Here is a 16,249-nt window from a genome sequence, read left to right as displayed (position 1 = left end):
CCTGCTGGAGCGGCGGCGGCTCAACCGGCTGCTCCTGCCGCTGCTGCAGGTCGGGGACGGGCCTGGGCCTGGGCCTTGGGCCCGGGGGGGACGGGAGGGCGACCCCAAGGGACCGCTTGCATTGTGGCCTGTCGCGACATGTCGCTTTCCTCCCCAGGGCCCTGACATGCCGCTGTCGCGACTGCGTAAGGCCATCGAGGAGTCCTGCCCGCACCTGGCCAGCTCCGTGCACATCAGGTGGGAGCCGGGGCCGCGCCTCCCCTCCCCGCCCTCAGGAAACCCCTAAACCGGGTCCTTGTGCCTGGGGAAGGGGCCGAGGTGGGAAAAGCTGCTGAGGGCCGGACACCGGCCCCCGTGTGAGCTCTCAGCGGAGGGGACCCGAAATCAGAGCGAGCCAGGCTTCCCTGCTGCTGGAGGCCGAGGAACTGCTTGCGCTGTTCGGTTAATCCCTTCGCTCTTGTACTTTCCGTGTTTTGTGTTGGAAACGTGAGAGCACCGCCGCTACAACCAGTATTTCTGTGAAAGACGATAAAGCTGTTATATGCAGGCTCTGCCATATCTATATCCACTCTGATGTCTGTGAAAAAGTGCTCTGGGATGTGTAAACGTATAGTTTAAAAAGTCATACATTTGGAGCCAAAATGTACTTCTTCAGGTTTCTCAGTTTTTGTAAATAAGTTCTGAAAGGTACACAAACCAAACGTCAAAGCCATCCGTTTTAAAGTTCCTATCATACAGAAGATCTGGTTTTAAAAATCAGTCTGGTTTGGGTTCCAAATTATTTTGTTGAAAGAATAACAATGTCTTCTAATCGTTCTCTTTATTAAAAGAACTCTTTAAAAAGGGAAAAAAAAAAACCAACCAAACCTGGTTATTATTTGGCTTATTATTGATATTTAATATGTTTTGATTTGGCTCATGAGTGTAAAAACATTCTGGGCCTAATGAATTAGCTGCCACTTGTTTCTGTTTGTGTTTGCTAATCTGTACCTGAAACAAGAATATTTTATTTGATGCATTTTATTAATACTCTAAAAAATGTGTTTTATCCCTGTTTAGGTTAAAACTTATGGCAGAAGGAGAATTGAAAGACATGGAACAATTTTTTGATGATCTTTCAGATTCATTTACAGGGACAGAGCCAGAAGTTCATAAAACAAGTGTAGTAGGTAACTAATTGTTATCCATATATTTGATGAAATAGCTATCACTGATGTAATTCACTCAGGATACAGCTTTAGTTTTTGTTTTGGGGAGTTGTAAAAGTTGCGTAATAGGATTTTTCTCTTGCTCAGATGTTTCATATTAACCAATAATTTTGTATATATTGCAGTTCTCACTGATCTTAACAATTTTTCTGTGATCAGATAGCCTGTGAGATTTGCCTCTTAAGTTAATACCAGATTTACACCCTGCAAAATTGAGTTTTTCCAATTGGTAGGCTGAGATGAGACACTCAAGCAAAATTAATTAATGCCATTTAAGCTTGTGGTGGTTATGATTTCTAGCCTCCTCCCTGAAACAGTAACCTTACAGATCGTTGTCATAACAGATGTTTTCCTTTGCAGGTCTGTTTCTGCGCCATATGATCTTGGCATACAATAAGCTTTCTTTTAGTCAGGTCTATAAACTTTACACTGCACTTCAGCAGTACTTTCAAAATGATGAGAAAAAAAATGGAATTGATGAGACTGATATGGAACTGACAAATACAGAGGAACTGGAGGGGAAAATGGAGAAAGAAGAACTTGATGTACCTCTAAGGTGATATATTAATATTAAAGCCTTTCTTTTTTAGAGAATTAGTCTTATTTCAGATTACTTCCGTATACATCAGAGTAAATTTAAGCATTATCCTGGTAAACCTTCTGAACTCCACGAATGCTCATCTAGGCCCTGTGCGTGTCCTACCACTAATGACTTCAGCTGCAATATTGAGATACAGTGGACTGTTAATCTTGGGGGTTTGGTTTTGTTTTTTTTTCAAAGCCTCCTGCCCACTGGCAGAGCTGGGTGGCCTCTCCGTTTCCGTGGTGCCACCATGTGGTAACACTTGTAAATGGCAGCAGTTCTGCTCAGTGTCTGGTAGAAGATGGCAGTCCTGTTCTCATGCTCGCTCAGGGAATCACAGGCTGAAGGCCAGATGCTGCCCACAGTTCCCTTCTGTACAGCCCGCGCTGAACGACTTCTGTGGTCGTGGTAGTGTGTGATGTGCCAAAGCTGCTGGAGAGGTCACTTTTGCTTCCAACGAGGAAAGATTGCTCCCTAAGGAAAAGTTTAAGCTTAGTGGTTTTGGTTTCTCTTTTTGTCCTTCTCCAAATAAAAGAACTTGTGTCTATTTACATCAAAAATGAGAAACAAATATCGAGACTTTTCACCCGCTAAAGAGGTGCTCCGCTGTAAGAATAATCCTAACAGCATTTTGTGTATCCATATAGTTAAAATGTAGTTTCTAAACTGTCTTTATATAGACTCCTGTTTGTGCATGCCCTGCTGCAGCATGAGTCAGTTAACAGCTTTCTGGCTGTTTGCTGTAGTTGCTGCCTTTCCGTGGAATAAACTTCTATCCGCTCTTGCAGAACAGCTGTTTTCTGGAGCGATTTATGCGGCCAGAGTGTCAGTTCATTTCATTGTGACTGTCTTCAGAAGAAAGGAAAACCAGAGCAAAGCCATTTGAATGTGTCAACCCCAAATCTTCTATTTGCTGTTTTTCTTTGGGTTTTCATGTGTATTTAGGGTAACGTTCATACTGACTGAGGTCTCTGCCGGTTGAAGATTGCAGCTAGACTCTGTGAAATCATTTGGGTTGCTAACTTTGATGTAGTGAATTTTATTATTTATTAAGCTTTTTTTCCCTTAGTTTCCTTTCATGCTTTGAGCTATAATATCATAAAACTTTATAAAACAAAAGCGTGGAATGTCTAATAAAATATATTTCCTTGTATTCTATTTCACTGGCCTTGTTTCTAACCAGAGTGCTTTTTATCAGGGAAGAAGAGATATCTTGCAGCGGGCCTCTTTCCCAGAAACAAGCAGAGTATTTTCTCTCTCAGCAGGTATGTTAATTCTGAATAAAGTTGAGTAAATGATCCATAACCTGAATTTCACCTTCAATTTTATCCACAGTGTCAGACAAGATGTTTTCTTAGGTCTGTTAAAGATTTGTTGATCTCTTGCACATAGTTGCTCAGTATGAGCGCCTGGGGCTAGAAGTGTTTTATCTAGACTTTACACCATATGATTATACTTGACTCTGAGAAGGTCACTTCTGTTCTGACCGCTCACCTCAGAGTTGATGTCTGTGAAATGTGCACTTTTGTTGATTATTCCAGCTGGTAAATACAAAATGGAGCAGAAAGACACATGGGCACAGATGTCAGTAAATGCACTGCATGCTTATAATAGCTTGCTAAAAAAAATAAAATACATATATTATTTGATGTTTCATATACATTTTAAAAGTTTAAAGTAACTTCTCAGTCCTGTTAGGTTCTTTACTGTTAGGGGTTGTTGAATCTGGCAGCCTGCTCATGACAAGGCTCCTGCAGCTCCATGAGCCCAGGTGCAACCAGTGTTGAGGCTGAGCATCCTGGCTGTTAGCCTGTTCCCTCTCTGGCTGATGAGGCTGAAGATCCATTCCTGTGGAATATACACACGTGTGTGCTCTTTCTCTCTATTCCACCAGTAACTGGGCTTATAGGCTCAGTTTATCAAGTAACTGGCCCCTGGATTGTCTTGTCTCCAGTTGTCTCCAGCAGAAGGACACACCACACATACAAACACATCTCTCTGTTGACCCAAAGTCCCCACAGTCTTCATCAGTTGGCCCAGGACCTCCTGGTTGGCCTGGACTTTCTCTAGTTCCCTCATTCAGAGAGGCATATCTGGCCCAGTCTTATCACTGTTTCGATACTTGGCTCAAGCTTTTATCCAACTTTCTGTCTAGTCTGGATGGATGTTCACCAGTGGTCACCCGCTGACACGGGTACTCCTGCTCACTCTAGTTGCTGGCACCACAGACACACGGGCCTCTGTCACCTCTGGTCCCCACTCCAGTTGCTGGTACCACAGGCACACAGACCCCTGTGATCTAGCTCCAGCTGTGTGTATACATTTATTTTTTTTTCCTAACTAACATTTTTTTTGTCCCATTAATATTTATCTTTTTCCTCCTAATTAGAGTATTATGGAGGAATTGGGATGTTTAGGATGGTTCTGAAATTTGAAGTCTCTTTATTATTCACTATTCAATGATGCTTATTCTAGGAACTAAATTATTGCCAATTTTTATTAATTGATCTACTTCCCGAATCAAACTATAGATTTTAGTTTCATGATATATTTTTTTTTGGTGAGAAGATACATGTAATTCCAGTGAGCGATCTGTTGTATTAGTTCTTCAAAGAGAAACTTTGATGGAATTCTTTAAATACCTTCAGACATTTCTTCAAATAAGCTTTTACTTCACTTGGTCTCTCTGATCTCTGGAAAGTGAATGCTACACTATAGTATAGAATAAAATTGCCACTGATGTTTCATCATCACAGTAGACAGAGCTGTTACAAAATAATCTTTAATGTTCTCTCCAAGCAGATAACAAACTGACAAGCATGTATCAAAATATATTGTAACCCTGCAGTTTGGTTTGAGTTACTTAACTTACTTTTACTTTTCCATTTTTAATCCAGGCTTCTTTACTGAAGAATGACGAAACAAAGGCTCTTACTCCAGCATCTTTACAAAAGGAATTGAACAACTTGTTAAAATTTAATCCAGACTTTGCTGAAGCGGTAAGTATTTTTTTTCTTCATCCAAAATGGTTGTAAAGGGATTTGTTATCTCTAGAATGGGATTATTTGGGAGTAATTTATTCTATACTGAAATATAAGCAGATGATAAAAATGAGCAAGTTGCATGTAAATGTTTAGTAATTCAGACTGAAACTCCTGAAGGTACAGAAACCTTAATTAAGCTCAGTACTTAACCACATGTCTAGTTTTTTGCACAGAAATAATCCTCTTAATTTTGGTGGGACTATGTGAGCTCATTCTTGTTGAACTAAAATTTACTTCTTTTTACACACATTTTGCTAAGAAATTTCAGGCCTCAGGCTCCCCAAGTTTAAAAGTCTGTGTTAAGTGCAATAAAATCTGTTGATTTTGCTTATTGACCTTCACTTTACTTCTGGTGCTTAATACCAGTTTGTACTGAAAGTGATAGACAACTTGCACTGAGAGTTGGTTCCGGACTTGTGCTGTGAGCACTTGTCTTTTTCCTTGATAGCTTATTCTTGAGCGAGTTACATGAGTTCCCAGTCAACTCTTTCCTGCCTTACTTTCTAACTCTTCCTCCTGGTAGCCCTGGGCTGAGACAGACAGGATTGTCTTTGCTCCCATTTGGGGACAAGTTTTTGAAAGGGCTGCACTAGCAGGGGCTGCACTTCACAACTCCCCAAGTCCTCTCCAGTGTCCTGCTTGTCTGACATAAAGGGCTGTCCTGCCCAGGTCTGAGTACCAGGAAGGAAATAAAAAGTTTTAGCATCTCCTTTCTATTTGCACAGTGTTTGGAAGCAGTGCTCGTGCTTCTGAGTACCTTCCTGAGCGCAGACACTGTGGGAGTCATGCCTCATTCCCACTCTTGCTTAGCACATAAATAGAGGCATTCTGTCAACGTAGAGGTCTCGGACTGGATGGGATAGTTCTGACGGCCAGATCTTGGCCAATGGGACACCATTTGGAAGATTTTTTATAGGGAAAAACAACCAATTGTGCCCAACGTTTGCAGAAATTTTGCACAGGTAGTCTCAATATTGCTGCAACTTCTGGTCAAGCACTTTCCTGGCCATACAGTATTTCAGGGTTGTGCTCGTTAGGCAACCTTTATTAGTAAGAAGATACACAATAATTATAAACAAAACCTTTGTTTTAATAGTTCTATATAGTTCAAGCTGGTTTTTCTTCATTTTTTAGCATTATTTAAGCTACTTAAATAGCCTCAGAGTGCAAGATGTCTTCAGTTCAACACACAGCCTCCTTCATTATTTTGACCGTTTAATTCTCACTGGAGCAGAAAGCAAAAGCAACGGGGATGAAGGTTACGGTCGGAGTCTGAGATATGCTGCTCTGAACCTGGCTGCACTGCACTGCCGGTTTGGCCATTAGTAAGTCCCTATATTGTACCACGCAACTAAAATTCATCTTGTTGCTGATAAATAGACCTTTTGTTCATTCTGAAAATCTGTTCAGGAGAAGGAGGGGCTTTCTCTAACTTGATGACAGCTGTACTTGGGTTGGGTTGGAATTTTCTTGGGATCTTAATTTATTTTGGTTTATTTTGACATTTATTCGGTTTCCATAATAACTGAGCCATCTACAGCAGGGTTAAGAGTTGACATTTGTCTATGTCTGGTTGCAACTGTTCCTAGGTATTTAAGTTCTGAATTGCTACATTTCCATGACCTCAGAAAGGTCAATGGACATGACTGCCTATTTTCAGCTATATTATCAAGAAAGTGTGGTTGCTTTTCTGTTAACATTCAAATCAACATAGAGCTGATGATAGGAAGAAAGAATAATTTAAAAAAAAAAGGAAAAAAAAAAAAGCCATCTGGGCTTTTTTAAATTTTAAAATGCCATGGGGTGGGTGTTATTTTATTGATAAAGCTGGCTCACCCATCTCATATATGGTTTGTATTTATTGACTGCTGCCTGCATGCATCATGTAAAAGGACTGGAGATGGCAAGGACGGCTGCAGAACTGAGAGCAGCAACATTTTTCTATGCAGGCAGATACTGAACGTTACCCCTGTTCAAACAATAGCTTGGCAGGCTGGCCTGGACAGGGTTTCAAAGCCCCCTTGGGGGTTACAGTTGCATTTTTGTAGTGGCTTGCAAATTATCCTCAAGACTTCTATACTTCTAAAGTGCTGGGAGGAAAATACAGGCTTTCTAAAATCAGTTATCTTCTGAGTGTGATATGCATGATTTAGATCAGTATTTCTCTGGATCATAATGCTGTATTTTAAGCCCTGTGGGAATACTGATACGTTCTCCCTTTTTGTTTGCTGGTAGCCAGCAGGCTGAACTTGCACTTCAGGAAGCCATCCGGATTGCACAGGAGTCTAACGACCATGTTTGCCTGCAGCACTGCCTGGTAAGATAGTTGAAGCAGAGGTTAAGTCACCTTTGCCTCTGTTATCTGAGCCTTTGCCCGGTGAACACTCTTACAATAGTATCTCATCAAATGCATCAGTAATTTAAATGTGACTGTCCAGCAGCAGGGTGACAGGATGACGCTGCTTCTGGCAGGTGGGTCACCCAGAGCAACAAACTGTAGGGAGATCATGGGATGGCTTTGTTGCAATGAAGGATTGATTACTTTCTTAAACGGGAATTGTGATCCCACAGTGCTAAGAACTCACAACTAAGCTCGAAGTTTAGTCTTAGAAGTTTTAAAGAGACAAAGTATTTCCTCAGCTTCCTCTTTATTGGATTCTCAGAGTGTAATCCACCTTCTTTTGAGCAAACAAAAAGGAGGAGGGAAGGACTTGGGTTCCTCTATATTTTGTTCTGTAATTAACTGATATAATGAACTGGCGTCAGTGCTATCAAACTCCTGAGATACTGCTTTCTGCAGCAAACTGTATAATGGGGTTTCTGTGCATTAGTCTGAACATCCAGCATCGACCACTGTCAAATCAGTGTCCCAGCCTAGCTGCACTTTAGATCTCTTTTGCTGTGCAGCATTTAATAGAAGTTGCCTTAGTATCATATTAATTCTAAAGAGTGGTTTGTCTTTCCAGTGAGTTTTTGTGCGGGCTGTGCAAAAAGTGAGAGAAGTTAAAAGTGCTGCAGCCATTAGCTATTTGCAATGAGATTTTATCTTTTTTTCCTTGATAGAGCTGGTTGTACATCTTGGAGCAGAAGATATTCGATAGCTGTGTTCTGCTGGAGCACTCTGTAAACAAATCCTTACATTTTGGGTTGCCAGTAAGTCCGTTTCATTTATCCTTAACTTTTATTCTAGAACAAAGACGTGCGGTGAGGAGAGCACGTGTGTTAGATAGGGTTGGGGGTTTTGGGCTGTTCAAAATACATCACAGAATTTAGACAGATCTATTTTAACACTCCAGAATGTAGCTGTTTCTGTTGGTTTTTCTCTTCATGTTAACAAACCAGAGTTCAGTTGCTTTAATGCCAGTTCATTATTGTCAGGCTCACTGTTTTTCCTTCTAACTTGTTTGTTTTTCAAACAGAAAAACTCTCTGTGGCTACTAGCCTGGCCCTGTGGACCGTTTTGGCCTTTGGCCTGTAGCACAATCTGCTGGTGCTCAAGGGAGGTTCTTAAGCCTCTGCCTTCCCTGAAACTCAGTGCTGATGCCTCTGGCAGGGCTTTGAACACATGTTTACTTCTATAGCTCTGTCCCAGCTGTGAAATCTTGCAAGGCAGCCCTCCCCTGAGATAATTTTGTGCCCTGAATCTGTTGGCTGTTTAGTTCTGTCTTCCTCAAGATCTGCAAACTCTTTAAGAGGATTGTTCTAAAAGGAACTAAACTGCTGATGTTGGGAGACGAGAGCAGACATGACTGCTTGGTGGGGAAGGGGAGGGAAGGCTCTGTGTTTTCACAGCTGTTTCATCGTTGGAGAAATCCAAGTACAAGCCCTGTCATCCTCTTTAAGACTTCTGTGTGGGGGAGTGGAAATTACCTTTCACATCTGACAAAATGGCATTCACTTACATGTGGGTGTGCATAAGTGGGTATTTAAAGAAATGCCTCGAGCAGTGTTCCTTTGTCTGTGCTGAATAACATCACCTCTTTGGGATATTTTTCTTAGTTTAGAACTCTTGCTCCGGTGTAATTTGTAAGCATCCTGTACTCTATTAGTCTTTCAATGCTGTTGGTATTTTTATTTTTTTTTCCCTTCTTCCCAGTACCTTGCTTCCCTGGGAATACAGTCCTTGGTTCAGCAAAGAGCTTTTGCAGGAAAGGCTGCCAACAAACTAATGGATGCCTTAAAAGATTCTGATCTGTTGCACTGGAAACACAGTTTGTCAGAGCTTATTGATATCAGTATAGCACAGAAGACTGCCATTTGGAGATTATACGGCCGCAGGTATTTTCTTTCTTTTGACCTCTTGGGTTAGCTCACTGTGCTTATTAGCACATAATGCATTTTGAGTTATTTATATAGGTGTAACAAGTGACTGTGTCTCTCCAGTGCACTAAAATAAAGCAATCAGACTGTGATTCAGTACAGGCTGAGTGCAATTATTTCCATTCTCTTGTGTTCCTTTAAAACTCGTACTGGAGAAGGGATTGAGTTTCCATTTAGTAGCGGCAAATAGATCACAAGTTGTTCCTGTGCCCCCATTTTCAGCATCTCTGTGCTGAGGCTGTGTGCAGCTTTTGGTATGTAGTACTTGACGTGCCTGCATAGTGCAGAGTTCCTGAATAGCAGTTGTTTTACAGGTTTTCATTCTCCCCCAGGCCCCTGTCTTACCAGAAAATGTAGACTGTTGTCATAACAAGACCATAGATTAAAAATGGTGGTTGTTTTGTTGCTTGAAAGCTAAAAGATGTTTCTCTTGCACAAGCACCATGGCACTTCAACAAGCCCAAACACTGCTGAGCATGAACAGTCTGGAGGCTGTGAATGTGGGCGTTCAGCAGAATAACACAGAGTCCTTCGCTGTAGTATTGTGTCACCTGGCTGAGCTGCACGCAGAGCAGGTGAGTTTTATGGCTAGTTGCACAAAATGTCATCTGGGTGAGAAGATGCGTGGGTGTTATTGACAGAGAGGGCGAGACTTGACTCGTGTTTTGTTCTGCCTTTAATGTCTGCGTTGGGGGTGAAGAAAATGCAGGGTTTGTGCTTGGCAAGTTCTGGCTATGAAGGTTGTGTTGAAATCGAGGGGAGTGGTGCTTGCCCCAGCGTGCATTAATCAGTGCTGTTCCTGTGTTGCAGGGATACTTTGCAGCTGCTTCTGAAATATTGAAGCATCTGAAGGAAAGATTCCCTCCCAATAGTCAGCATGCACAGGTAGAATATTTATAATTTAACCTGTAAATTACGTAACTATTATACAATAGGATCTGAATTCCGTTGCATCTGAATGCTTTCCTCAAGGCTACACATTTGCGAATTCCACTTGGCTCCTGACCTCACAGGAAGCTGTGGCATAAACTTTTCTACAGAAACATGAAAAAGATGCCTCTGGTTTAGACAAACGTCTCACCACAGCCTCCTAAGAAAAAACTGTTTAAGTAGAAATGTCATTGACAGAGAAATAATACATCTCCTTCGTGAGCACATACAGGATTAAAGCTCTGCGTTGATTTGGAGCTTCAAAGTTCTGTTTAATTAGTGCTACTTATTTTGATATATTACAACCCAGAAATAACTGAGAGAGTAGGCTGGTTTCTGTGTGACTGGGAAGCGCATTAACACACGGGCCTATAAGATAGTATTTACTGCGGAGTGTTCGAGATTCCATGAAATATGGCTTGGTCCTTCTCTTTTTGCTACAGAACAATTCTACTCTTTCAAAGCATTAATAATGATTTAAATGAGCTTTTTTAACTTAAAATGCAGCCAAATAGGTGAGCGTTGGTATTGAAGCATTAATCCAGACATTGAAGCATTTCCACTGAGGACAGTAATTTAGTAAATACAGTAATTGGACAGTGGAATGAGTTGTGTCTAGACATAAATATCCACAGGGGAAAATAAAAAGCAAGTTCTAATTTGGGATTAGAAAATGAGCAGGCACAACTTCTAAAACTTGTTCCTGAATGTTCTTTGTTTAGCTTTGGATGCTGTTTGATCAGAAAATCCAGTTTGAGAGAGCCATGAATGATGGCAGATATCATATAGCAGATTCTCTCGTAGCAGGAATTACAGCACTTAACAGCATTGAAGGTGTATACAGGTAAGAAATCATGAATCTGCATATGCTCACAGGTGTGTTCTATGAAGATAATGAAAAATTTAGCAAAATGATTGCTGGTGGTCACGTGTGCTTACATGTTCTTCCCTTTCCAGAACTAATTGTGGTCACGTTGTCTAACCTTTAGTGCTTATTCCATTAGAGTGTGTCCTGCAGTAATAACTTCTAGTTGTTTCTCTGGACATTTTAAGAACTGGAATAGCACTGCTGAAGTTGGCGTTATTGTAGAGCTGTAGATCTGTTGTGAGAAAGCAAAATGCTTCTTCAGAATCTGCTGCGGTAACTGTCCTCCAGCCTAAGCACAAAGCAGAATTTTACATCCCATAGCCTGGTCTGAGCTTGAGTGTCTTCCTCTGTGTCCTGGTTTCTGCATCTACAAAATGGAACAATATGATTTTTCTCTCACCTTAATGGCTTCTTGTTTCTAAATGAGAACGACGTGTTAGAAGTAGGTAGGGTTAGGACCTGTCATTTGGTGTGTACAGAAAACAACTTACTGTTGAAAATCAACAAGAAATTGCTTTAATGAGGCAAAACACCTAAAAACATAAGCAGTGCCAGGAAGCCGGAAGATCAGTATTCAAGCTGTGGGACCTGATGCTTGTCCTTCTGGAATTGGACTGTTTGTGATTTCCCTGATCTTTAAATATTCTACTCAGTGTCTGGGCTCAGGGCATTTGTACACATCCCCTACTGCTGTGTATTTGTTTCTCATTTCCCTGTTGCTCCATATCGTTGTTAGCTCAAGCCAATTTTAGCTACTTGACCTCATACCTGGTTTTCTTACAAATAATTACCTATGCTTTCTAGCTTGCATGCCCTCCTGCGTCTGCTGCCTCTTTGGCCTTTGGTTTTGGCAATCTCTGTCTTCTATCTAAAGCTGATTTATGAGTTGGATCCTTTCTGCCTGTGAGTTGTCCAGTTGGAATCAGAGATATCTGGTTTTCCCCCCTGCCGGTGTGTGTAGCATGCGTATGCCTTGCCAGAATGCCATTCCGCAGTTAAAACAAACAGAGGTCACAACATAGAGACCTCTTTTACTGTGTTCTGAAGAGCAGAATTGTATCTAAAGTATAAAAATACGATGAGTGATGTTTTCTTTCTACCACGGCAGAAAAGCCATTGTCTTGAAAGCCCAAAATCAAATGTCAGAGGCACACAAACTTTTGCAGAAATTGTTGATCCACTGCCAGAAAATCAAGAACACTGAGATGGTGATTAGGTAAGAATGTTTAATTTTCAGACTATTAAAGCCACTTTGCAGTGATGAGAATCAGCTGTTTCAATTTGTCTGTGTTCAGACTTCACTAGTCTTCAGATTACCTACTATGATTTGGAGATTACAGAATAATTTCATTTATTAATCATGATATGGAGGAATCCTCAAAATATTGTGGAATTGAAACCTAGTAAACTTTAATATGGAAGCTAAAAGGTAGAAATCTTTATTTTAAAGTTCTGTGAAGACTTGGGAGAGGAGGAAACACTGCATCCAAAATAAATAGGGAATAGAAATGTGTGTAATTGTAGCCTGGTCCTAACCTTCGGAGTAGTTTCAGTGTTATTTAATCTTTTGTGTGTCAGTGGCATCTCCTCTTAAGGGTGTAACTGAATTTTATGGTATACGCAGTAATGTAATTCAGAATAAAACCCATACCATTATGGATGGAATAATTGGGGAACAAGTGGACATCTTTCATCAAAAGAAAACGTTTGCAATTCTCTCTCCCTGTTTTGGTTAGCGTGCTGCTGTCAATAGCAGAGCTCTACTGGAGATCCTCATGTCATACCATAGCGCTGCCCGTCCTGCTGCAGGCTCTTGCCCTCTCTCGAGAATACAGTCTGCAGTACTTGGCTTCTGAAACTGTGCTGAACTTGGCTTTCTCCCAGGTATGTCTGATTTGTGTTTTCACAGGGCTGAAGGCACCGTTTATTCTGGGGATCTGGATACTGGTTTTACTCCTGTGAGACTTAAGAACACAGCCTTGTAGAAATTAAATTATCGATTTTGAAGTAGTGTATTCTAAATGTAATATCTGTTGAGGAAGTTGTTAGAAGTTGAGTTTCATGTGTATTAGTAAGATGTGTAGTTATTGCATGTAATTAAGGAGGCAAATTTGCCCTGCCTTCATTTCTTTAGTTGTTATTTTTTCTGCTAGTATTTTGGTTTTCTAGTAGCACGGTTTGGCATGAGTTTGAATTAAAAATAACACTTGTAATGGAGTTCAGTTATAATGTTTATTCTGAGCTGGCAGAGACAGGGTTGTCAGCACTGACTGCAGCAGAGAAGCCATGCCTAATCATTTCAGATAGTAGCTCATTTCTACTAATAAGTTTAGATTTAAAAGAAGATTGTGGGGGAAAAATTTACGTCCTTGCCTGTAGTGTGTTACGTTATTAGAAACAGACGTGGCTTATGTTGGTCTTCTCTGAGGAAGCTGCTCTCACCAGTGGATTCTGGTATTAGACCAGCAAGTATTTCTCTTTCAGCTGATCCTTGGAATTCCTGAACAAGCCCTGAGTATTCTGCACATGGCAATAGAACCTGTCTTGGCCCACGGAGCTGTCCTGGACAAAGGCTGTGCCATGTTCTTGGTGGCCAAATGTCAGGTGGCTTCTGCAGCTTCCTACACTCCACAAAAGAAGATTGAAGGTAGCGTGAAGAGGAATTCTCCTCACTGAAACTGTGCTCAGAAGTCGAGCAGTGCAAACCAGTGTACATATTGGAGTCCTGCTGCACCATCGCTGTTAAAAACGTTTAAGTGATACAGCAGAGTGTGTTTTACCTAGCCTATCGGATGGCAACATTAATTTGGAGTTAGTTATTCAATAGATATTTATAGTGTTTATGATGGAATCTTGTTTATCTGCATACTTTCACACCCATATTTTGCAGCAAAGGCTGAATAACAGAAACTAGCTGAAAGACCATGTTGCTAAGACACAAAATGTTTTGAAAAGCTGAGGAATTTCTAATTGGGCGCCTTAGAACTGAGCTGTGCTGCTTGGAGTTGTTATTGTGATACTATCTTAAATATGACTGTCCCCCTTTTTTTCCACAGCTTTGGAATCTGCAATCTTGAATCTAAATGAAGCCAAGACTTATTTTGCCAAAGTGGACTGCAAAGAGCAGCTCAGGGATGTTCTCTACTTCCAAGCCCGGCTGTTCCACACCCTAGGCAAGACCCAGGAAAGGAACAAATGTGCCATGTTGTTCCGTCAGTTGCACCAGGAACTGCCGGCACATGGTGTCCCCTTAATCAATGCCTTCAAGTGATGCAGTTAAAGATGAGATTTGTTTTGTTTTGTTTTGTTTTTTTTTTACAAATGTCTTTTTATTATATTCAGTCATCCGTGTTTCCAAATAACTGCCAATAAATCATGGTCTTCTGTTGAACAAACTTGCGTTTTGTTTGTAATGACTTAACTAAAGTTTCCACCCATTTCACTTTTATTCTGTACTTGGAATTAAGAGTAAGAATGGGGGAAAAAAAAGAAAAGGCTCTCTTGACTGCGTTATAAACACGCTGAGGGGAGTAGCACAGTCACGATGAAATAATATCTGTTCTTAGTAGTGACATTTTCAGAATCAATGCTGGCTTTATGAAGCCTGGGGTACAAAAAATAGTGGAAAATGTAGGCGAAGCTCCTCTGTGCTCATTTTAAGCAGTATAGAACTGGGAGTCTCATTTAAAACATGTCCTTGCGTTTAACCTGTCCACAGTCGCTGTTTGCTCTCTAGACTAAACTACTCTGGTGCTGGCGGAGGGGAAAAAATCCAGGATTCAGTTGGAGAGGTCTAATGGTGCAGAGTCCTGGCACTGCTTTACATGTGTCCTTGTGCAAAGAGTAGCTGAGAAAAGTTAGTGCTGAACAAAATCTACGGTTCAGCTGAAATGTTTTCACTGTCTGTGTTCTCCCCTAGGTGCTGTGTGTAATTTACCTGCTCTGGTTTCATGGGTGAATAAATGATCACAACTCACTTGGTATCCGATATGCTGCCCTTGACTTCCAGCAGTTAGAGCCTCGTTTTTGGAAGAAAATCTCATTTATGTAGTGTGGGATTTCAAGGCAGACGGGCTTGCACTTTTGGGAGTGTAAACTTTCTGCAGGTGAACCTTGGGGCTGGGGGTGCCGGACCTCTCACCTTGTGACTGTATCAAGGCAGAACATCATTAGTGTAAACGCCTGGGAATGCCCTGCTAGGAAATGCTAGATTAAACTGGCATTGGCAGCAAGGAGAAAGCAAGACCAGACCTAAACCTGGCTCTGCTGGAGCCCTGCCAGGTGAGGCAGGAAGGGAGAAGCTCTAAGGTGTGGTTGAAACAAGGGTAGTCCCGTGTTAGTTAATCCATCTCATTAATTAGCCTTGCAGCGTGGCTGTTGGCAGATAATCAGTGCCTTGATCTTAAAAACCGAGTCTAACAGTGACAAGTAACCCAGCTTTGTGGGAATGCTGGGTTTGGTGGCTTGCCCCCTCTCACAGCTACACTTTAATCAGCACCAAGGAGTTTGAACCGTAAAACTTTTAGAGCATCTACTATTTTTACGGTAAGTGCATAAACTTGATTTCTAGAGTGACTTTTGAGATCCTGGTCAAAATAGCAGCGTTTATCCATAAAGCTCAGATGGAAGCATGGTCCTACTGCCAGGAGCTCCGCAGGGTCGAAGTGGGACGCCCACAAGTTTCCAAGCAAAATGAGGAAGAGGGTTTGTGTCAGCTGTGGTTTTTGCACCTGCTCAAGGTTGAAGCTGCTGCTCCGTGAGGAGTCGATCAGGAAACTGCAGGTGAGCTCGGCACAAGGAGGGTGAATGTGCTCGATAAGAAAAAACAAATAATTAGCAGGGACAAAACAAGGGAGATGTTTACAAAGGGCTGGTGCGAGCTAAAGGCCGTGCCTGTGTGGAAGCGTCGCCTCTGTCTGGGCGCTGCAGAGCTGGAACCTGAGCGGGAGCTGGGCCCGGTGGCTGCTGTGCCATTTCCAAACAACTGGGGTTTGTTTTTTAACCCCCCCTTTGGGTGATGATTTTTGGAAGCGTTGTGCAACCGTTTAGTGAGGGGCTAGAGGAGCTGATGGGGGTAACCCAGTCTTCACCCGGTTGACCTCACGCTGGAAATTCTCTGCACAAGGGCAGGAGGGAGGGAGCCCCGGGACGGGCAGCGGCGGGAGGAGGTGGGGGGGTATTTCTGTCCCTCTGGGACCTGGGGTGCGGGGTACCCCGGCTGCATCCCGCGGCTGCGCTGCGAGGTAAGGCGGGGCCGCGCAGCCCGCGGCCGGAGTGGGATGAAAAATACTATTTA

General features: G+C 42.0%; 2 protein-coding genes across 2 annotated transcripts in view; one reads left to right on the top strand and one right to left on the bottom strand.

Annotated features, from left to right (window-relative positions):
- RNF34 (ring finger protein 34) overlaps positions 1–16,249 on the bottom strand; it is a 31,657-nt gene that overhangs the window by 11,834 nt on the left and 3,574 nt on the right. The window contains exon 2 of the mRNA XM_026859745.1: positions 5,172–5,176. The gene's annotated coding sequence lies outside the window, so the exon portion shown is untranslated. The remainder of the gene's footprint in view (positions 1–5,171; positions 5,177–16,249) is intronic.
- ANAPC5 (anaphase promoting complex subunit 5) lies at positions 7–14,348 on the top strand. Its single transcript, XM_026859734.1, has 17 exons — positions 7–49; positions 158–237; positions 1,060–1,169; positions 1,569–1,764; positions 2,990–3,056; positions 4,689–4,790; positions 5,970–6,160; positions 7,071–7,152; positions 7,899–7,988; positions 8,932–9,113; positions 9,595–9,730; positions 9,966–10,040; positions 10,808–10,929; positions 12,062–12,169; positions 12,690–12,837; positions 13,438–13,600; positions 14,010–14,348. The coding sequence occupies exons 2-17, from the start codon at positions 167–169 to the stop codon at positions 14,222–14,224; spliced, it is 2,058 nt and encodes a 685-aa protein (XP_026715535.1). The 5' UTR covers positions 7–49; positions 158–166; the 3' UTR covers positions 14,225–14,348.

The sequence above is a fragment of the Athene cunicularia genome (genome assembly GCF_003259725.1).
Source record: "Athene cunicularia isolate RWA chromosome 15 unlocalized genomic scaffold, athCun1 chr15_part1, whole genome shotgun sequence".
Lineage (NCBI taxonomy): Eukaryota > Metazoa > Chordata > Aves > Strigiformes > Strigidae > Athene > Athene cunicularia.
This window is presented reverse-complemented; position numbering and strand designations above follow the sequence as displayed.